At 37.5% G+C, this 23486-nt stretch overlaps 1 protein-coding gene across 1 annotated transcript in view; it reads right to left on the reverse strand.

Moving 5' to 3' along the window:
* The window catches only part of armi (armitage), a 117897-nt gene that overhangs the window by 72877 nt on the left and 21534 nt on the right, over positions 1-23486 (reverse strand). The window contains exon 2 of the mRNA XM_067136544.2: positions 5803-6728. Coding sequence (XP_066992645.2) covers positions 5803-6728 — 926 coding nt within the window. The remainder of the gene's footprint in view (positions 1-5802; positions 6729-23486) is intronic.

Consider the following 23486-nt stretch of genomic DNA (forward strand, 5'->3'; position numbering starts at 1 on the left):
AGCTATACGCTAACACGTGCAATCCTATTAGACATTTCTGTGTCAATTTCAGGATCTTACAGCTCCAATGGCAGCTAAATTTTTGTAAATTGCTTTCTTATGGTTCCCCCACCCTCTCTGCAAAATTTCATTGCCGGTTTCGATATGTCCATATCAATAGTTCCCCTATAAGCATACCTACTATGAACTGAATTACTTAGACGAAGAAGGATCTCCTTGTAGCTGATGTTTTGTTTTTGCTCTTTGTGGGATATGAACTTCATGTGCACGACCAGTCTTGTTGAATATATTCCCCAGCTTCTTTGTCTGAGATATTTTGCAAACATATTTGCCTTATTTTTGGGTGAACTTGACATATGTCTGTTATTCAAAGTGCGACATTGTGTTCTCAACTATTGCTCACAACAGAGGCCGTGGTTCTGCTTGCAACACTATATGCATGCAGTTTTCTCTTGCTGGGATATGCAAAGAACTGTCAATGCACCATTCCATGGTTCAAGCTATCTGCTGTAGTGTAGCATCGTGTCACAACGCGGCCAGTCAACAAACTTTATGACTTTACTGCATAATATATTCTCTGGTATTCAAAATAATGGGCTTACCCAATTGCTAGATTTAAATTGGAAATTACAGTACCCATGTAAACTGCCAATCAAATTGTCACCACTACAGCACATATCTCCAATGTTAACAGGGTAATGTAAGCACCAATGCCACCTTCCCTAGATCTACAAAATATTTTTCAATTACCTGCACATACTGAAGATCTGATCCCAACCAAACTGGTTTTCAGCCCAAAATTAAACATCCAGTGTGTTTAATACGGTCTGCACCTCAACAATAAGAAGACAGAATGCATGACATTAGATCCACGAGAAATTGGAACCATCCACGTTGACGGTGAAGTTCTACCACGAATAGAGAAACACATAAAATAAATACAAAATTTAATCCACCTTCTCAATACTTAACAATCATGCGATGTTTATAAAAACATTACAATATACTATTACAAGGTACTAGTTTCGGTCCTATAAGGACCATCATCAGCCTAGCCAAGATACAGATGTATATACATAGTCCTAAAACAGAGTTGTGCGGTGAGATAAAAGATTGGACTGGGGATGTGGTGGAATGATATACATATAAAATGGTGAATATAACTGTTTTAGATGTAGCAATGTTATGTTAATCAGTGACAAACTATTTTGATATATGTCTCATAAAATTACATCTTAATCAACAATTATCTCAAAATTGAATAAAATAAGCTCTATTTGACGAATAGTCTAAGGTTGCAATTTAAATTGGGTTATGCCGGATTTGAAACAATGTCCAATGTTTCTATTGAGTTCTAGAAGATATGAAGTTCAACATTGGCGCAGAGGGAATTATTTTGTGTGATGTCCAATAAATCCATAGCAGAGGTTAAAAGTTGGCAAAACTGTTGGACATGTCTTGTGATATATTGAAATCTTGCTGTGTTACAAAGGAATATTCCCAATTCAATAGGAACCAAATGAACCTTGCGCGCAATGTGAAACAAGCTTGCCGGTGGAGTGCAACTGACAGAGTGAGAACAGCGTAGCAAATAGAGCTTATTTTATTCAATTTTGAGATAATTGTTGATTAATATGTAATTTTATGAGACATATATCGAAAGATTTTATTTGTCACTAATCAACATAACATTGCTACATCTACAACAGTTCACATATTCACCATTTTATATGTATATCATTCCACCACATCCCCAGTCCATTCTTTCATCTTTCATCTCACCGCACAACTCTGTTTTAGGACTATGTATATACATATGTATCTTGGCTAGGCTGATGATGGTCCTTATAGGACCGAAACTAGTACCTTGTAATAGTATATTGTAATGTTTTTATAAACATCGCATGATTGTTAAGTATTGAGAAGGTGGATTAAATTTTGTATTTATTTTATGTGTAATCTTAATTCAATACGGAACCAACTATGAAGTTTATAATCTTGAACGAGTAGAGAAATTTAAATATCTTGTCTCCACAATCTCTGACGACAGCCGACTTACTGACAAGGCTGAAGTGGCGAATGACAACTGGTGTCACCTGCGACCTATGGATGAAGGACCATCTGAAATCTAAAATCTACCGGACTGCTATCCATCTTGTTGCTCTCTACGGCACCGAGTGTTGTTCAACTACAAAGGAGGTAGAACGTCGACTAAGCGTCATGGAGACGAAGATGCTTAGGTGGACAGCTGGCATCACTAGACTGGATCATATTTCAAACGATGATATTAGGAAACGTTTTGGCATTGCACCGATCCAGAAGAAAATGCAGGAAAACTGTTTGCGCTGGTTTGGGCATGTGTTGCGTGCAGAAGACAATACATTAGCAAAGTCAACGTATACATTGGAAGTCGTTGGAAAGAGGCCCAAGGTACGACCAAGACCGTGATGGACCGATACAGTACACAATGACCTGAAAGCTGTAAGACTAGATCCAGACATGGCCCAAGACCGAATGAAATGGAGACAACGAATCCACACAGTGGACCCTGCCACCAGGCGGGACAAACGATAAAGAAGAAGAATATGTTTATGAAATTGTATGGCATACTATAATTTTGGTGTGTCTCTAGAATAGAATAAAAGCAGTTTGTAGCATTTATTGCTGACAGGCATATGATTGCAGCAACAAAAGCCTTCTTTTCACCTGTAGCTGGAATTTAAAACATAATGGTGAAATCATGTCATATTCTCTATGCCATTTTAACACATTGGATGTTTAATTTTTGGATGAAAACAAGTGTGGTTGGGATCGGATTTTCAGTATGCGCCAGGTAATTGAAAAATGGTTTGTAGATCTAGAGAAGACATATGACAGAGTACTGAGGGAAAAGATATCAGCCGTACTAGGAGATTAGATTATTAAAAGCAATAACAGGCATTTACCATATGTTGACAACTGGGTGCAGTGAGAATACGTACAACGAGTTCTTGGTTCAAGGTACTTACAGGGATTACTCAAGGTTGTTTGTTGTTCATAGATAACATGAATCATTTACTGAAAGGTATCAAGTGGCAGTTAGATGGAAATGTAGTAAGCAGTTTTGTCTATGCTGATAACTTGGTTTTAAAGGCAGACTGGGCGGAAAGCCTGCAATTTATTATCTTGGAACTTGAAAAAAGGTGCAGCAAATATGATGTGAAAATTAGCATTTCAAGAACTAAAGTGAATTCAGTAGGGAAGAAACATATGAGAACTGAATGTCAGGTTAGGAATATAAAACTAGAACAGGCAGATCATTTCAAATATTTAGAATGTTTATTTTCCAAGGTTGGTAGTACAGTAGAATGAACCACGGTGCAACAAAGCTAATGTTACGAGCTTGCAATTGCTATCAACAGTATTCTATAATAAGGTCAACTCCTGGATGAAAATATCCTTACATAGGTCTGATTCCATACCAAATACTGCTGTACAAGAATGAAAGTTATCCTGATTCCAGCCAGCTTATTTATAAATTAGAAGTAACAGGCATGTAATGAGTGAGAATGATCGCTGGATCAGGCAGGAACAATGGCAAGAGGGTACTCTGAATATGGAATAAGGGACTAGGGAGCAGTGATGACAGTTTCGGAAGCACAAAGTCAAGTAAGGATGACATAAAATTGTTAAAGTGCAGAAGTATTGTAACAAAAGGAAACAATTTAGTAATTTGATAGGTATACATTTACCAGAACTGTAACAGGAATTGAATCATGCCTGACAACTGATATTACGGTACAGAAATTTTCTCTCGGAACTTGAGTATTTATTTTAGAGACAGGTTAGGAATGATAGAAGGGGGTTTCCATACTGGTGAAAGAATAATTTGTAAGCTACAAAAAAGGATGAGAAATGTGAAATTCTAGGTGCCAGACTAATCTCTAAAGATAATAGATAACGCGATGTTTTTGGGGTGTACAGATCTGGCAAGGCTGATACTTGAAGATAATGTGGAATTATTCAATAAGATAATCAACTATGTGGGGAACAGCAGAGAAAGGAACATTACTGTAGCAGGTGATCTGAATTTGGCAACTGTTAACTGGGAAGGGAATGCAAATGACAAAACATGACCAACAAATACTGAGTAAGTTAATATGGTAAGGACAGCTGAATGAGAAAGTGATGGAACCAACTAGAGGGAAAAATATTCCAGACGTAGTGCTGATAAAACCAGATGAGCTCTATAGAGAAACCAAGTTGATAGATGGTATAAGTGATCTTGGTCCGACTCATTGGTTGAACGGCCAGCGTACTGGTTTTCGGTTCAGAGGGCCCCGGGTTCGATTCCCGGTCGGGTCGGGGATTTTAACCTTCGTTGGTTAATTCCAATGGCCTGGGTGTTTGTGCTGTCCCCAACATCCCTGCAACTCACACACCACACATAACACTATCCTCCACCACAATAACACACAGTTATCGACACATGACAGATGCCGCCCACCCTCATCGGAGGGTCTGCTTTACAAGGGCTGCAGTCGGCTAGAAATAGCCACACCAAATTATTATTAGTGATCATGAAGCTGTTTTTGTCATAGTTAAAAATAAATGTGATAGAAAGGCACGTCGTAAAGGTAGGACTATTATGCAATACCATATTATTATTATTATTATTATTATTATTATTATTATTATTATTAAATACATCGCCACTTAGAGTGGTGTGATAATAAAGTAAAGTTAAAACATAATTAAACAAAAACAAAAAGCAATACCATGGTACGAAAATATTACAAGAATTACTACTAGTTTAACATTCTAAACCCAGCATCATCATCATAGACAAATTCACACACAACTTAAATATTTCCATGATTAATGGTTGTTATAGGCATGGGGAAATATTCAAAAAGCAATTGAAAGTGGAAAATGGTTTTAAAAAAAATTTAAACAGCCTATGGGATACGTTTAAAGCAACTGTTGACGAGAGTGAAAATGGGTATGTACCTTTGAAAGTGGTAAGGAATGGTAATGACCCACTATATTATGAGATTAAGCAGGAGGTGCAGATTAGAAAGAAATAGAGTTAAGAATGGTTGCAGGAATAAGGAGAGATTGTAGAAGCTTACCAAGAAATTGAATTTAACAAAAAAATCAACTAAGGATACCATGACGGCAAAATAATTGGCAGCCAGATGAATTTTAGGAAGCAGTGGAAGGATATGTATAGGTACTTTAAGGCAGAAACAGGTTCCAGGAAGGACATTCCAGTGATCATTTATGAACAAGGGGGGTGTATATGTGAAAGATTTACAGAAGGCAGAAATCATAGGTCAGCAATATGTAAACATTGTTGGTTACAAGGATAACGTCCAGGTAGAGGAGGCGACTAATACGGGTGAATAACTGCAATGTATCTACGATAATAAAGACATGTATAAAAAAAAAAATTAAAAAAAAATAAAAAAATACAGAAGCTGAAAGCTAGAAAGGCAGCTGGGATTGATAAGATTTCTGGGGATATATTAAATGTTCTTGGTTGGGATTTTATTAAAAGTCATCCTCAGCCAATTAGTACAACAGAAAAACATTATTCTCAGGCCCCAGTGAGCTCATTTCTGCTTACCAGCTTCTTCAGAAAGGCAGGCATCAACATTCATTTAGTGCCCATCTTCATAGATCTTGATGTGACAAGTGTACGATAAGAAGAGAACCATATAAAAAATTTGAGAAGGGAAGAAACTTAAAAGAGGTACAATTGGCTACAAAAATCCTAATCAATATAGATAATTATACTGCTTGTAAAAGCCAACTACTAACCATGCTCTGCACTTTATCGATGGCATCATCCATATTTTCAGAACCAAGAACAGCTTTCCACAATCTCTCTGGCACTGGGAACATTCCCAATCTTACTCGAACAAATGCTGGAGGTTTGACGGGTCTTACACCAGATACAACTATTCCCTTGCTATTAGACAGCTGTTTCATCTTGTGAGCAATGTCAGATGAATTTCTTTTCCATGCACAAACATTATCTTCTTGTGGTGAAATCACAGAAGTTAGAGTGGGATCCTGAACGTCAACTTCTAAGTATCGACCTATCTTGAATCCTTTGAAGGTGAACACAAATAACTCAGATGACTGTCCCAAGTACAAGCCTTTGCAAGAAAAACGAAACATCACAGAACGGTAAGGGTAAATAGGAATATAACCATCCTGTGGAGGATCCAACAAACTCATCTGAGACTCTCTCCGACTAGAGTGAAATTTAGAATACTTGAGAACCTGCTTCATTTGACTAATATTTTTAATTTCTGCAATAATCTCCTTTGATTCCCCAACATTTAGTTTGCCAAAATCCAATTTCTCTGTAATAGTGATTCCATTCTTATTCTTCAAGAGCATTTGAACTTCTGCAGATGTTTCAGCCACCACAGACCCACCAACACGTTGGAACATGGGAACAACAGTCAATGCGCGCCATGAGAACTGACCTTGTGTGCTCTCAATGGCTTGAACAGCAACACCATCAGAAGCTCGTGGATAGTATCCTGGTTCACAGGAATCACGGGTAAAAAAAACATTTTCGTCAATAGCTCCAGCAGTCTTCATCCAATGTGTTACATTTCCTGTGAAAACTCGCCAGCGTAATGGACAAACTCGGTCTACAACTAATATCTCACCACTTAAGTCAGTAACATTCTCATCTACCTCCACAAGGGCTTCCAGTTTCACCCAGTCACCTAAAAAAAAAAGGAAAGAAAAAAATGACAGTGTACTGGTACTCAAGTTGTCATGTTTTGACATGTTTTGTTCTTAAAAGAACATCATCAGATTCTACCAAATCACACTCAATATTTGGAAATATTTGTTTATGAAGTCCTACTTTGTCTCCACTCCAGTCCAAAGCACACCTTCAATAAGATAAATTCCAAATTTCAAATTCCTAGGTGTTCTTTTAAAAACGATACATGACATTCTTTGCTTAAAGTGTGTATTCCTTATTTAATAGTGTGATTTTTATTAAAGGTATGTTATAGTGTAATATTTATACTGAACTTGCGCATTCGACAGAATTAAAAGCTTTTAAGTTACATTTAACTGAGTTGACACCGGAAAGTATGGTTTTCTTCTTAACAAAATACTGTATATTACTTGCCATACTAAGTTAATATCTCATATCTACAGTGCGTAAGGATTACTTACTGGGTAATTTCTGAATCCTTGCATCTCCCAATCTACCTCCCAGTTTAAAACTTCGTGTCTGTAATAAGTGCAAGTAACGTGATATTAAATGAGGTGTTGACGGCTACCCAGTAGTAAAGTACAGTGCACACTAGAGATTTTATATGGAAAACTGAATGGCCTTACATAAATATTCCAGTTGTACTTCCTATTTAAAACAATTTCCATAAACACGATAAAACCGGGCGAGTTGGCTGTGCGGTCAGGGGCATGCAGCTGTGAGCTTGCATCCAAGACAGGGTGGGTTCGAACCCCACTGTCGGCAGCCTTGAAGATGGTTTTCCATGGTTTCCCATTTTTACACCAGGCAAATCCTAGGGCTGTACCTTAATTGAGGCTATGGCCGTTTCCTTCCCACTCCTAGGCTTTTCCTATCCCATAGTCACCACAAGACCTATCTGTGTCGGTGCGAAGTAAAAAAAAAAAACACATGACAAACATGAAAGCACTTAAGTACAATCAATCAATCAATCAATCAATCAATCAATCAATCAATCAATCAATCAATCAATCAATCAATCAATCATTTATCTGCATTTAGGGCTGCTGTCCCAGTAGTAGATTCCCTATTAAATGTTTACTTAGTCTTTGCTTAAATGATTACAAAGAACGTGGTAATTTATAGAAAATTTGACGTGATCGAACGACTGTAACATGAGTACACAATCAATTACAATAGCCACAATTGTATTTACACGTGTCCAATTCAACCGTAAACAACGGGATAAGCGCCGGCATAAGTTTTGTGGATAGCGGTAAGAATACCACCGTTTTGGCATAAAAACATAAAAGTTTGGATTTTACAAGTTGAACCCAGTTTGTCACCGCAAATATAACAAATGAGGTAACCAAATATCATATCTTAGGATCTCTCGACAGTGAAATTGCAGATTTAATATCAGACTACATAACAAAACCTTTGTCGACTACACTGTACAAGGATTTGAAAGCATGTATTATCGCAGAATGTGAAGAGTCAGAGAGTTACTTATGCAAGTAGAGTTAGGAGATAAAAAAGCAACCTTCTTACTTAGAGAAATGTGTGCTCTTACAGGTTTTCAAATAAGAGACGATTTTTGAAAAACAACTTTTTTATGACTTCCCACCAATGCATGATCTATTCTAGCTGCTAGCCAAGATGTAGGTCTCGATGCTATGGTCTCTATGGCCGACAAAATTGTAGACATAATGTCACCTAGCCAGTTCATGTATAGCACTGAAGTAGTTGCTCAATCATCACATGATGAAAGATTTTCATGTCTTGAGAAGCAACTTTCTGAAGTAACAAGTTATCTCCAAGAGCTATGAACCAGATCATCATGGAATAGATCCAAATCACCTTGGCGCATCCCCAGGTATTCCATCTGCTGGTACCACCACAAGTTACAGAATGCAAAAAAGTGCAGTCTACCATGTTTGTTTGTTCGTCAACCATCTACGAGTAGTAACACACTGCCGGAAAACATTTAGGGCCATCACTTGGTGTGGCACAAAGGAGGAGGCAGAATTATCCCGCCGCCTGTTCATAACAGATCACAACACAGGGCTAATATTTTTAGTGGATTTTGATGACCGATTGATTGATGTTTGTTGTTTAAAGGGGCCTAACATCGAGGTCATCGCCCCCTAATGGTACGAAATGAGACGAAATTAAATGAAAACTTAAAAGTCCAAACTCCTCCACTGACCAGAATTCAAAGAATGAAGGCGAAGAATGAATGGATGGATGGATGGATATGAATTTAAAACGATCAGTGGAAATGACCCACAGTGCCTCACATGCACAGAAGGTGGCACAAAACAATAGTATTACTGACCAAGGGACTGCTTCTATAGCATGATGCTGAATCGATTATGCTTACAGTCGAAACGCGTCCAAACTCCAGGTCATCAGCCCTTCATAATGGTATTTATCACTAGAAAAGTAGAACCATGCTATGTGTAATGTTGCGGTACTAATCAAAAGCAGCAGAAACTCGTGGTATGCCACACATTGTGGGACTATTCACAGATAGTGTAATGCGCACATGTAACACAAAGCTAGGGTGTTTCGCACATTGCGGCGCTATTTACAGGCAACGCAAACCTATAAATGCAATGCAAACCTAAGGTGCTCCTCACATAAGTGGACTAACCACAGGGACTCTTACTATCCCGTGGAATTCCTCACATAGTGGGAACTGAGCATAGGTAAGGCAGAACCATGGTGTCGCTCACATAGGGGAAAGAATCACAGGTACTGTAGGACCCACCTGATTCACACACTGTCGCTACTAATCCAAACCTATTGCGTACCTAACATAGTTGTACTATGCCCAAGTAAATGCGACCCATGGTGTTTCCTGCGTGATGGTACTAATTACAACTAGTCTCATGGTTCTAATTGAATCATCTCTTGGTCACTCCTTTTAGTCGCCTCTTACGACAGGCAGGGGATACCGTGGGTGTATTCTTCGCCTGCGTCACCCACCCACAGTGGGTTGACAGAGAAAAAGGAAGAAATAAGAAGGGATCCGTCACTTTGAGAAATGAAGTAATGGACGAAGAAAGGCAAGGGCTACAAAGGGCGTGAAAATGAAAGACTCCCTAGGCCTCGAATGCTCTAATACCGGGGTCGGAAAAGAACAAGAGTTGACCAAGGGAGGTCGGACAGGATAGATGAAAGTGAGGAACCTGGCACAAGTAAGTGGAAGCAATGCCAGGACTCAGCTAAGGGCCTTGTGGTCGCCAACCCACGCTCCCAAGTTGAGAGCCCGTTGGGCCCCTTTTAGTTGCCTCTTACGGCAGGCAGGGGATACCATGGGTGTATTCTTCATCTGCGTCCCCCACCCACAGGGGGTAATGGATTTTGGAGCCGATGTCTCAGTTCTAACTGCAACTGCACTAGAACGCAAAAATATTCAGAAGCGGCAACTCTATACAGCAAATGGTTCCAAAATACACACCTACGGCGAACGCCTACATAATCTTGAAATAGGCCTTCGGAGAAAATTTCCATGGCCATTTTATAGCTGATGTACGCCAACCTATTATTGGAGCTGATTTTTGAGTTGTTTTGGCCTGTTGTTAGATGTTAAGTCAAAGCGATTGACTGACAGACAAACTCAACTCTCAAGCACAGGCTTTATAAATTCAACAAGTCACAAATCAGGGCTCTTGATAGATCCACAGCACAAGTATCAGGATTTATTGAAGAAATTTCCTAACCTCATCACTGAGAAGCCTAAATTCAACTCCCCTGAAATTGCTGTTCATCACACAATCATTACCACGGAACCTCCACTGCATGCACGAGCCAGGCGCCTACCACCAGATAAACTAGCACAAGCAAAACTGAAATTCCAAGAGACGATCAACCTTGTTATATGTCAACCTTCTAAAAGCTGCTGGTCCAGTCCTCTCCATCTACTCCCTAAAAGAGATGGAACTTGGCGCCTTTGTGGGGATTATTGTGCACTCAATGCCTTCACAGTACCCAATCGGTACCCAATTCCTCATCTACAGGATTTCAACAGTCAACTCTCCAACAAAACCATATTCTCCAAACTCAACCTCATTAGAGCTTATCATCACAACCCTGTTGCACCAGAAGACATCCAAAAGACAGCTGTCATTGCTCCATTTGGTCTTTTTGAATTTTTGAAAATGCCACTTGGACTACGCAACGCAGCACAAACACTTCAGCGTCATATTCACGGTGTTTTGTCAGACTTGCCTTTTGCTTATTCTTATCTTGATAACATCCTGATAGCATCGTCATCAGAGGATGAACAACTTTTTGAACGCCTAGACGAACATCGCCTTAATTTCAATGTAGGAGAGTGCATTTTCGGTGAAAAATTTTCATTTCTGGGTTACCTTGTGTCAAACCAAAGAGTTTCACCTCTAGCGGACAGAGTACGGGTCATCAAAGACTTCCCACGATTTTTGGGACTTGGAAATTTCTACCAACGCTCTTTACCACACACTGCAGAAACTCAACAACCCTTATTTGACCTTTCCAAAAAATGTGAAGAAGAAGAAGAAGAAGGAGGAGAAGAAGAAGAAGCGTCCAATTACGTGGAATCACTTAGCAGATGCACTGTTCACCAAGTTGATGAAGAACTAGCTAATGCAGCCCTGCTTGCTCTCCCAACGCCTGATCTGCCCTTAATCTTAATGGTTGATGCTTCGGACTACGCTGTAGGAGCCTCACTACAGCAGCTGAATGGGGGAACACCAGAACCACTCGCATTCTTTTCCCAAGTCTCTCACAGACATGCAACACAATTACAGCACCTATGATCGTGAATTGTTAACTGCCTATTCTCCTGTGAAACATTTCAGATATCTCTTAGAAGGCAAGCAGTTCACATTTTCAGACCACAAACCATTATCGTTTACTTTCAAACAACGCTTGGACAAAGCAACACCTAGACAACAGTGACACCTTGATTTTCTTGCACAGTTCACTATGGATGTTAGATACCTCCCAGGCGGAGAGAATATCCCTGCTGACACATGCTGTAGGATTTCAGATATTACGTTGCCAACAAGTATTTCATATGAAGATAAAATTAAATTGAAACAAGAAATGAAGTGGTTTAACCTATTCAATACAAGTAAATAAGAAATGTAGTGTTACATTCTTATTTGGTTAAAAGCAGTACAGTTTTGACCACCAATCCGGGTCATCATCAGCCGATTAAAAATACAAAAACAATGCATAGGAAAACAAAAAATTAAAGGATAAGTCTTTCACAAAAGCAGTTCAAGAAGCAATATAGGACAATAGGGATTGGCACTGAGCAATTTTAAATCATAAAATCCAGAAGAAGTCAAAGATCAGTCACTTATATGTAGCACGGCGCAAGTCCCTGAAGAGTAGCACAACACACGCAATGTCCAGCACTGTGCCTTAAAATGTTTACAAGAATAGGTGAACAGGCCTTTGTTAATGATTTTAAGTATTTTAATGTTTTTCAATATTGGTGAAATGATGTTTGGAGTCTTGTATGTGTTGTCCTATAGCAGAGAATCTGTTGTATTTAATGGCATTGATATGTTCGGAGTATCTGATATTAAAGTTGCGTCCAGTCTGTCCAATGTACGAGGAACTGCAGTTGTTACATTTGAGCCTGTATACTCCAGATGTAGAAAAAGCATTAGATTTATTTAATGATTTAGAGTTGTGTAAAATATCAAGATTTCTGTTATTGGTTCTAAAATAAATTTTCATGTTGTGTTTTTTCAGAAAATGTTAGATCTTAAAAAGAAAATCAATGACAATAATCGCATCATTACCAAATCTGATAAAGGCAACACCACTGTCATAATGGAAATATCCGACTACATAGCTAAAACTAAAGATTTCTTCAACAACGCTTCTTTTTCTGTAGTTAAAAAAACCCGACCATTAAAATCCAACGTCTGCTCAAACAAACTTTAAAAAACACTTCTTTTCTCCTGACAGATGAAGAAAAAACTAAATTAATAAACATGAACCCAGGCTTACCCACTGCCAAAGCCCTTTTCAAAATTCATAAAACTAACATTCCAATCTACCCAATAATCAGTTACAGACCCAGTTCCTTATATAATACTTCTAAATTCATCCAAAAATGTTTACTAAAAAATTATCAATTTTTATCCAACAAATCTATCAAAAACACTTCCAAATTAATCAACAAATGAAAGAACTTCGATATACAACCAAATTTTTCTCTTCATTCTTTTGACATTGTGAACATGTATCCCAGTATTCCAATTTCCAAATTATTCCCCATAATAAATAACTTAAACAAATTCAGTAATCTGAGTAAACTAGAAATTCAAGACTTCATGTCAATCTTAACATGTTGAGTGCCAGACTGAATTTCATAGGATTGCCATCTAGTGCCGTGAGCTAATAACATTGAGTTACTCCCTGGTGCCAAAACATTCACAGGCTTAACCAAGCAAATGATCGCTGAAATGAGGATGTATATATGATATATTAGATTAACTTACTATGTATATTACGTAAAATATTGCGAACCCATATGGGGTCATATTGGTCATTGCGAATTGTACATGTACACGTACCCCCATATGGGGTCGCATTTATACAGGAGTTACTGTCCCGACGCTCGGTCATACTTACCTTTACCTTTGTAGGGACACGTTATATGCTGTTGATTATGAGAGATGTGTTAGCTTATTCATACTGGAGCCGTAAAAATGTACAATCCCTGATTTTCGATCAGAAAATGTTTGTAAATGACGACCTCCCTATTTTACGTTAGGAAATTTTCGTATAAAATGTAGTTCTATAAAGTGATGATGCTTGTTGTTTAAAGGGGCCTAACATCGAAGGTCATCGGCCCGTTCTATAAAGTAGTGAAAATCATGTGAATTTGGTAAATTAGGATGTAACAGAATAATATATAGTTACGGAATATTTAATAAGTATATAATTTTGTTTTTATAACTTTTAATTTGAGTAAGAGAACCTAGCAATGATGATTGTGCAACATGGGAAACCAGTGACTATATCGTTGAAGACAGTCATAATTGTTGCAAAGGCTTGCTTGGAAACCAGGAGTACAGTGGGGAAGTATGTATGCTGAAGACTGTAATTCATCAATGTGGATGAACGTGCGAGATCGCTATTTGCTCTGTACTGGGTTCAAAATCATTGTAACTCTATACTTCGTCTACATCATCATTGTCCAAATTGTTCGATGTATCGTCCAGACTATCTGCACTAAGTAATTCTGTTACAGATCCATTGTATTTCTGCATAGTGGTATCATATAACATGCATGTAAATGGCCTATCCTCCACTCCACTTATATCTTCACTATCCATTGTGTAGCATCGGCGTACTTTTTCGCGCAGCAACTTCACAACATTCACAGGGTTGATAGGTTTCCACCTACTCATGTTGGACGTATGTGTGTGCAATATACTACGACACACTGCAACTGACTAACAAGCATTGGGTATACAGCTCCAATGCAGCGCGGCCTGTGCGCTGACGGCCAGATGGCACTGGCGACCGAACACGTACTTTTACAGATGAATGGCCTTGATAGCTATCAACATAGGTCTGTATACTTTAGGCCCACTTTCTGTCAGTTTTAGCCGTTCGAGCCGGGGTACTTCCCTCGTAAGTATTTTTTATTTTCCACCTTGTTAATACATTAGTTGCCTAAGACAACTTATTGGTTAAAAGTGGTACATGGTTCGTATATTATTAACATCTTCAGCCACATAACACTGTTTAGATGAAAAATTCATATATTGACAAAGTATCAATGCTTTGAGAGAAAGTGTCCTTAACAATAGCATAAGAAGAATGACTTTACGTCTGATCTTAGAGGATCAAATCAAGAAGGACAAGCCCACATGCATGGCATTCGTAGATCTAGAAAAGGCTTTCAATAATGTTGATTGGACCAAGCTATTTAAGATTCTGAAGGTGATTGGGAACAGGTACCGAGAACGAAGAATTATCTACAATCTGTATAAAAATCAGTCTGCAGTGATAAGAATCGAGGGCTTTGAAAAAGAAGCATCAATCAAGAAAGGAGTGAGGCAAGGCAGCAGTTTGTCCCCCCTCCTTTCCAATGTTTACATAGAGCAGGCAGTAAAGGAAATCAAAGAGGAATTTGGAAAGGGAATCACAATCCAAGGAAAGGAAATCAAAACCTTGAGATTTGCCGATGATATTGTTATTTTATCTGAGACTGCAGAAGATCGAGAAGCTGCTGAATGGTAATGACGAAGTCTTGGGTAAGGAGTACAAGATGAAAATAAATAAGTCCAAAACAAAAAGTAATGGAGTGTTGAACGAAGGCAGGTGATGCAGGAAATATTAGATTAGGAAATGAAGTCTTAAAGGAAGTAGATGAATACTGTTATTTGGGTAGTAAAATAACTAATGATGGGAGAAGTAAGGAGGACATAAAATGCAGATTAGCACAAGCAAGGAAGAGCTTTCTTAAGAAAAGAAATTTGCTCACTTCAAACATTAATATAGGAATTAGAAAGATGTTTTTGAAGACTTTCGTGTGGAGCGTGGCACTGTATAGAAGTGAAACATGGACGATAACTAGCTCAGAAAGAAAGAGAATAGAAGCTTTCAAAATGTGGTGTTACAGAAGAATGCGAGGGTGAGATGGATAGATTGAATCACAAATGAAGTGATACTGAATCGAATTGGTGAGAGGAGATTGATTTGGCTAAATTTGACGAGGAGAGATAGAATGATAGGACACATCTTAAGACACTCAGGACTTGTTCAGTTGCTTTTTGAAGGAAGTGTAAGTGGTAAGAACGGTAGGGGTAGACCAAGGTATGAATATGACAAGCAGATTAGAGCAGATGTAGGATGCAGCAGTTACATAGAAATGAAAAGGTTAGTACAGGATAGGGTGACATGGAAAGCTGCATCAAACCAGTCTGTGGACTGATGAATCAAACAACAACAACAACAAGATGATTACATGACAACATTAAAAACAAAATACTCATGAGAAAATATATAAAGTGTTTTTACAATTGAAAGCGGTTGTCAAGGAAACACTTGCACAACAGTCCATATAGAATATGTCCTGGTGAATATTCTTTTCTTAAAAAGTTTATGTTAAAACAAAAATATATATATACGCCTACTGTATATATATATAAATTAAAAATTATACATTTTTTAAAAGTAATTGTCGAAATGAAGAAGTCTAGGTTTCATAATGTGGCTCTTATTACTACTGGAGATGATATCACTAATTCCTAGTTGTCAATTCTTTTTAAACCTGCTTTCCTCTGGGACAGTATTTCTTGTCTTTTTTTATGGTCTTGTGTCTGGTGTAGTAGTGATGTGTTCTTTCTTGTTCACATGCTTGAGGAGGTGGAAGAGCAGGGGATATTGGTGTGTCATTAACTTCCTTGTTGTTACCTTCTGCTTGAAAGGGTGAGGAACACTCGTAGGGCTATCTGGAGATGGAGAGATTCCAATTCTTTTTTCGAAATCTTTTTCAAGTATTTTCAAATACACCTGAATTTGATCATATAATGGGTTCTTATACTCTATAGCCTCGTTAAGTTTATCATTTTTCTTTACAAGTTGGTCTAGATGAATGTACAGATCATCATGTGTGTTCATCAAGCTGCCCTTTTTAAATTTTTTTTGATGGTGAGGTCTTGTTCTATGTTGGTAAATTTATGATCCGTGGTAGTCATGTGTGTTCCCACAGCTGAGAATCTTCTATGTTTTTCAGCATTCACATGTTCTAAATATCTTACTTTAAAATTGCAGCCAGATTGTCCTATGTATGTATTCTTTTACTCATGTCCTATGTATGTATTCTTGCACTTAAATATTTAAGTTTATATATTCCCAAATCAAAAAATATCTTTTTCAGAGAGCTTTACTGTATCAAGGTTGAAAATACTCTACTTCATGTTGTTATTGGTGGAAAATGCAATTTTTAATTTTTTTTTCTCTTAAATTTATTATAACATATGTTTGGATTATTATATGTGAATTTGATGTATTTATCAGTTTTACTAGGTTCAATTGCTAATTTAGATGTCGCTTCTTTGAAAATTTATTAATTATTTTATCCATCATATTATTGTTGAAACCATTCGATAGGGTTTGTTGTCGGATGAACAATAGTTCTTTATTCTTTTCTGATTTGGACAATGGTATACTAAGCGCTCTGTTAACGTAACTATAATGTGCTGATCTTTTTTGTGCCTCAGGGTGTAATGAGTTGTTCCTGATAGTGGTCGTTGTGAAAGTGGATTTTCTGTGTATTTTGAAAGAAAATCTTTTTCTTCTCTCGTATGTCTAGAAAAGTCAGTGTTCTTCTTCTAAAGAGAGTTTTATATTGTAATCTAAATTATTCCATATTTTTAAAAAAATGTACTATTGGTGTTATCTATGATAGCGTAAACATCGCCCATGTATCGTGTCCAAAAATCTAATCCCTCTATTTGATTAATAATCTTTGTGTGTTAAGTATATGTTAGCCAATATTTCTGATAATGGGGCACCCACTGAGAGTCCTTTTTGCTAGTAATTTTTATTATTAAACATAAAATAATTTTGATTTAACACAAATTCTAAAATATTAATAAAATCTTCAATTTCTGGTATGGTTATTAATTTGTTCATTACGATCTTCTTAATGATTCTGATGATGCCTTCTATAGGAATGTTTGTATACACGTCGGTTATGTCAAATGAACATGTCGTGTGAGATGATCCAAGTTTAAAATTTTTAGCTAGATTGCAGAAATCCATTGAGTTTTTGATAGGTGTTTTACAATGAAATATGTATTTAATTGATAGGAACTTATATATAAATCTAGAAGTTTTATGAATGGAACACACAAAGATTATTAATCAAATAGAGGGATTGGATTTCTGGGCATGATACGTGGACGATGTTTACGCTATAATAGACAACAGACTCAACAATAGTAAATTTCTTAAAAATATATTAAATAATTTGGATTACAATATAAAATTCACTTTAGAAGAAGAAGAAAGATTACTGAATTTTCTAGACATAGTCACAACAAGAGAAGAAAAAGGATTTTCTTTCAAAATACACAGAAAATCCACTTTCACACCAACCACTATCAGGAACAACTCGTTACACACTAAGGCACAAAAAAGATCAGCATATTATAGTTACATTAACAGAGCGTTTAGTATAACAATGTCCAAATCAAAAAGGAATAAAGAACTAGCAATTGAACCAGGTAGACTGATAAATACATCAAATTCACATATAATAATCCAAACATACATGTTATAACAAATGTATTTAAGAGAAAAAATTTCAAAATCGCATTTTCCACCAATAACAACATGAAACAGAGTATTTTCAACCATAATACAGTATATCTCTCTGAAAAAGATAAATTTTTTGATTCGGGAATACATAAACTTACATGCTTTGAGTGCAAGAATACATACATAGGACAATCCGGCCGCAATATTAAAGTAAGATATTTTAGAACATGTGAATGCTGAAAAACATAGAAGATACTCAGCTGTGGGAACACACGTGACTACCACGGATCATAAATTTACCAACATAGAACAAGACCTCACCATCAAAATTTTTTTTAAAAAGGGCAGCTTAATGAACACATATGAAGATCTGTAAATTCATCTAGACCAACTTGTAAAGAAAAATGATAACCTGAATGAGGCTATACAGTATAAGAACCCATTATATGATCAAAGTCTGGTGTATTTGAAAATACTTGAAAAAGATTACGAAAAACGAATTGGAATCTCTCCACCTCCAGATAGCCCTACGATGTGTTCCTCCCCCTCTGAAGCAGAAGGTAACAACAACGAAGTTAATGACACACCAATATCCCCTGCTCCTCCACCTCCTCAAGTACGTGAACAAGAAAGAACACGTCACTACTACACCAGACACAAGACCATAAAAAAGACAAGATATATCGTTTCAGAGGAAAGCAGGTTTGAAAAGAATTGACAACTAGGAATTAGTGATATTATCATCTCCAGTAGTAAGAAGAGCCACATTATGAAACATAGATTTCTTCATTTCGAGAATTACTAAAAAAAAAAAAATTTTTTGTTTTAACATGAACTTTTTAAGAAAAGAAGATTCATCAGGATATATTCTCTAAGGAATATTGTGCAAGTGTTTCCTTGACAACTGCTTTCAATTGTAAAAAGAATTTATATATTTTCTCATGAGTATTTTGTTTTTAAAGTCATTTAATCTTCTTACGCTATTTTTAAGGACACTTTCTCTCAAAGCATTAATACTTTGTCAATAATATGAATTTTTCATCTAAACACTGTTATGTGGCTGAAGATGTTAATAATATACAAAACATGTAGCCTACCACTTTTAACCATAAGTTGGCTTAAGCAACTAATGTATCGACAAGCTGGAAAATTAAAAATACTTAGTTGTGAATCTGTTAAAGTGCGATACGGACCATGAAGTTGATTTTATGTAATCCAATGGGAAAGTCGAGCGCTGGCATCACAATCTCAAGGCTGCCTTAAGAGCTTGCACCCTCAGATGACTGGGTCAACAACTTCCCTATCATCGTAATGGGCCTCCGTGCACATGTGATTCCAGAATACAATGTCACTCCAGCGGAAATGACTCTCGGCGTTACAATCAAACTTCCAGCTGATTTCTTGGATTTAACACCACTGGCCTGCGACATTCCTTCTTTTGTCTTCAACCTGAGGTACCACATGGCCTCACTGAAGCCAATCAACATTCGACATCACTCTACAAAATCTAACTTCATCCAGACAAGATGCAGTTAGAAAAGTTCTCCAACCGATTTACAATGGATCGTATCTTGTAATCAAACATTCTGAAAAGAACTTCACTCTAGAAATGCCCCATGGTCAACAGACAGTCTCATTCGACAGACTTAAATCAGCCTTTCTACTGCATAACGTGGAACCTACACCACTCAAGTCAACGCCGGTGCAACCAAGCTCTATGATCAACCCTGGAGATAGCCATTAGTCCAGCAAGCAGATTACACTTCTGGTCGCACAGTGCGCTTCCCAAGTACATTTTTCTGCATTGTCACTGGGGAGGGAGTAGTATGTGGCGGCCAGTGATTGATTCATGAACTATTAAACTCCTTGACTAGTGTTGTTTGTTCCAGATTTTCTCCAAGTTTTATATATTATATTATTCTTTGGTTCTAACCTAGCCAACATCTGGTATCAATCTTTGTATTATGTAGTTCTAGTAATAAATAGTGTTTATTTAAAAACAAAAAGCTACATCTTCATATTATAATCATTCCTAAGCTCCACTCAAGCTTATTCCTCTACTAATTTCATTCCACTCCATCTCTCCACTGACAGGTCGGAATATACCTCTTACGATTAGTCAAGCAGCTCGTCTCCTTATTCCCACGTATTCCCAGCCCAAAGTCTTCTACATTTTCCTAGCACTACTCAGGAATTCAGTCCTGCATCTGTGTTTGAGCAGGCCTGTTTAGGATTACCGCTGCCCACCCAACATTGAAAAAGCCCTAGAAAAGGTGGGCTAAACATCGGAAGTCACATTTTATGTCCGGCCACATCCAGCGGGTCACCCCTCATGCACTCAGAAATCACAATCAGGAAAGACTCGCACTCTGAAAATCGGAACATGGAATGTGAGAATTTTACTTGATGTGTTTAGATAATGACAGGCCTGAGAGAAGAACAGCTCTTATTACCCATGAGCGCTCTAGACTCAACATTGATGTTGCTGCTTTGAGTGAAACCAGACTGACCACGGAAAGCAAAATTACCGAGTTTGGTACAGGATATACCATCTTCTGGAAGGGAAAGGAGAAGCAAGAACGTCACATTCATGGTGTGGAATTTGCTGTGAAGACTAAACTGGTTATTGATCACCAACTTACTCCCAATGCAATCAGCAAAAGACTTATGACTCTCCACATTCCACTCTCAGGAGGTACCTTTATGACGCTCATATCTGCCTATGTTCCAACCTTAGATACTGATGATAATGTAAAGGATGATTCTACAATCAGCTGAGGAAACCATCGCCAAGGTACCAACTACAGATAAGCTGTTACTGCTTGGCGATTTCAATGCCAGAGTTAGGAGAGATAATCGGCTATGGAAAAATGTGATGGGTAAACAAGGAGTTGGCAGTTGTAACGCAAAAGTACTATTGCTTCTCGTTCTATGTGCAGAATATGAACTCTTCATCACCAACAGTCAGTTTTGACTGTTGAACCACTTCAAGACCACGTGGATGCATCCTTGTGATCCAAGCATTGGCACATTCTTGATTATGTCATTACACGGCATTATGATAAGGAGGACATACTTATTACCAGAAGAACAAGAAATATTGATGACTGTTGGACTGATTACCAACTCATTAGCATGTTAAAAATTAAATAATTGAAAAGGAGGTTCAACCTATTCAATACTTAAAAGAAAGAAATGTAGTAATTACATTCTTATTTAAATGGGACCGGTTTCGACCTTAGTCCAGGTCATCATCAGCCGTAAAAACATGTACAATGTTTATGAATATTGGAGGTCAGTTTCACACTCTGATAGGTACAAAGACACGACACCACATTCTGTCATGCACAAAGTCACAACACTATCAACTAATATACGAAGATCAAAAATAACTTGAAGTCGCAGACGAATAGATTTGTAGTAGAAAGCCGCCAGCTCCTGGTGATTAGCGCGGCACATTCAAGGTCATGCGCTGCGGTCGAACGCCAAAGTAGAGTGGAGAATGTTTTGAAGGTCCAGAATTTGTCACAGTTGCGGGAAGTTAAGTACGTATATGAAAAATATACGACGCAAATCAGTATAATACTTGTACTCCTGCTAAGTTATTGGAAAACAGTTGACTTGAAAAAACAATTGTAGAGAGAAGAAAAAAATGTAGTAAAAAGCACAATATCGGAAAACAAATGAAAACTTATATGCACAGTGCGCTATTTTTTAAAATGAAAAATTTTTTTTTTTTAGAGAGAAGGAAGAATAAATTAAACGAGGAAGAGTGATAGTGAAATAAGAGAAAGAATAAAAGAAATTGAAGTTGGATGGTAATGAGGAAGGATAAGATAGGGAAAGGAAGGAGGGTCTATTGTCCATGCCTTACATAGTTCCCACCCACATTTTCTACCTCCAATAACCCACCCTCCTAACCCACCCCTCCTTCCTTTCCCTATCTTATCCTTCCTCATTACCATCCAACTTCAATTCCTTTTATTCTTTCTCTTATTTCACTATCACTCTTCCTCGTTTAATTTATTCTTCCTTCTCTAAAAAAAAATTCATTTTAAAAAATAGCGCACTGTGCATGTAAGTTTTCATTTGTTTTCCGATATTGCGCTTTTTACTACATTTTTTCTTCTCTCTACAATTGTTTTTTCAAGTCAAGTGTTTTCCAATAGCTTAGCAGGAGTACAAGTATTATACTGATTTGCGTCGTATATTTTTTATATACGTACTTAACTTCCCGCAACTGTGACAAATTCTGGACCTTCAAAACATTCTCCACTCTACTTTGGCGTTCGACCGCAGCGCATGACCTTGAATGTGCCGCGCTAATCACCAGGAGCTGGCGGCTTTCTACTACAAATCTATTCGTCTGCGACTTCAAGTTATTTTTGATCTTCGTATATTAGTTGATAGTGTTGTGACTTTGTGCATGACAGAATGTGGTGTCGTGTCTTTGTACCTATCAGAGTGTGAAACTAACCTCCAATATTCATAAACATTGTACATGTTTTTACGGCTGATGATGACCTGGACTAAGGTCGAAACCGGTCCCATTTAAATAAGAATGTAATTACTACATTTCTTTCTTTTAAGTATTGAATAGGTTGAACCTCCTTTTCAATTATTTAATTTTTAACATCAATAATTTCAATACGGAACAATGAAATTTTTATCTTTAAACTCATTAGCAGTCAACTCAGGATCTCCATATGCCCTGAATCACTTAGGCATCTCCAAATCTTGACCAGAAGAAAGTTTAATACATTTCAACTTCACGATGAATCCATCGTCACAGACTTTCAGAATATGATCAGTGTACAACTAACAGTTAATTCAGTTAGCACAAATGACGTTCAGTAAGAACGGGCCACTTCGCGGAAGATAATCACAAAGTCAGCCAAGGAAATCATTGTTAAGCAGAAGAGACAAGACTGGTTTGACGACAACAATGAGGAAATTTTATGCCATCAACGCAAAAAGGAAGCCTATCTATCCCATCTTAAAGATCCATCCTCCAACATGAAGAAAAAACATTTTTTATAACTCAGAAGAACATGGCAGACAAGATGAAGAGAAATTAAGAATACCTAGTGGCAATAGAAAGCTGAGGAACTTCAGAAACTATCTGATGCTCGGGACTTTAGGAACCATGCAGGAATAAAAGAGCTATATGGTCCATCTTGCTCTTCACATTTACACAGAAAACTGCTGACAACTCTACCACTCTGACAGCCATGAAATCCTGGAGTGTTGGAGGGAGCATTTCTCTACTCTTCTAAATCGTTCCTCTACTGCTGATGACTTTCTTCATGATGTGCCTCAACTACCCGAACAACCATGGATGGCAGTTCCACCAACTTACCAAGAATTCAGTGCAATCTCTCAATCATCTGAAACCCAGAAAGGCACCTGGCCCAGAAAACATCCCTCTGGAGGTAATTCAAGCCAGTGATCAACCCTGCAAAATGAGAATTTTCACTCATCCTCAATA

Source organism: Anabrus simplex, chromosome 1, assembly GCF_040414725.1.
Source record: "Anabrus simplex isolate iqAnaSimp1 chromosome 1, ASM4041472v1, whole genome shotgun sequence".
NCBI lineage: Eukaryota > Metazoa > Arthropoda > Insecta > Orthoptera > Tettigoniidae > Anabrus > Anabrus simplex.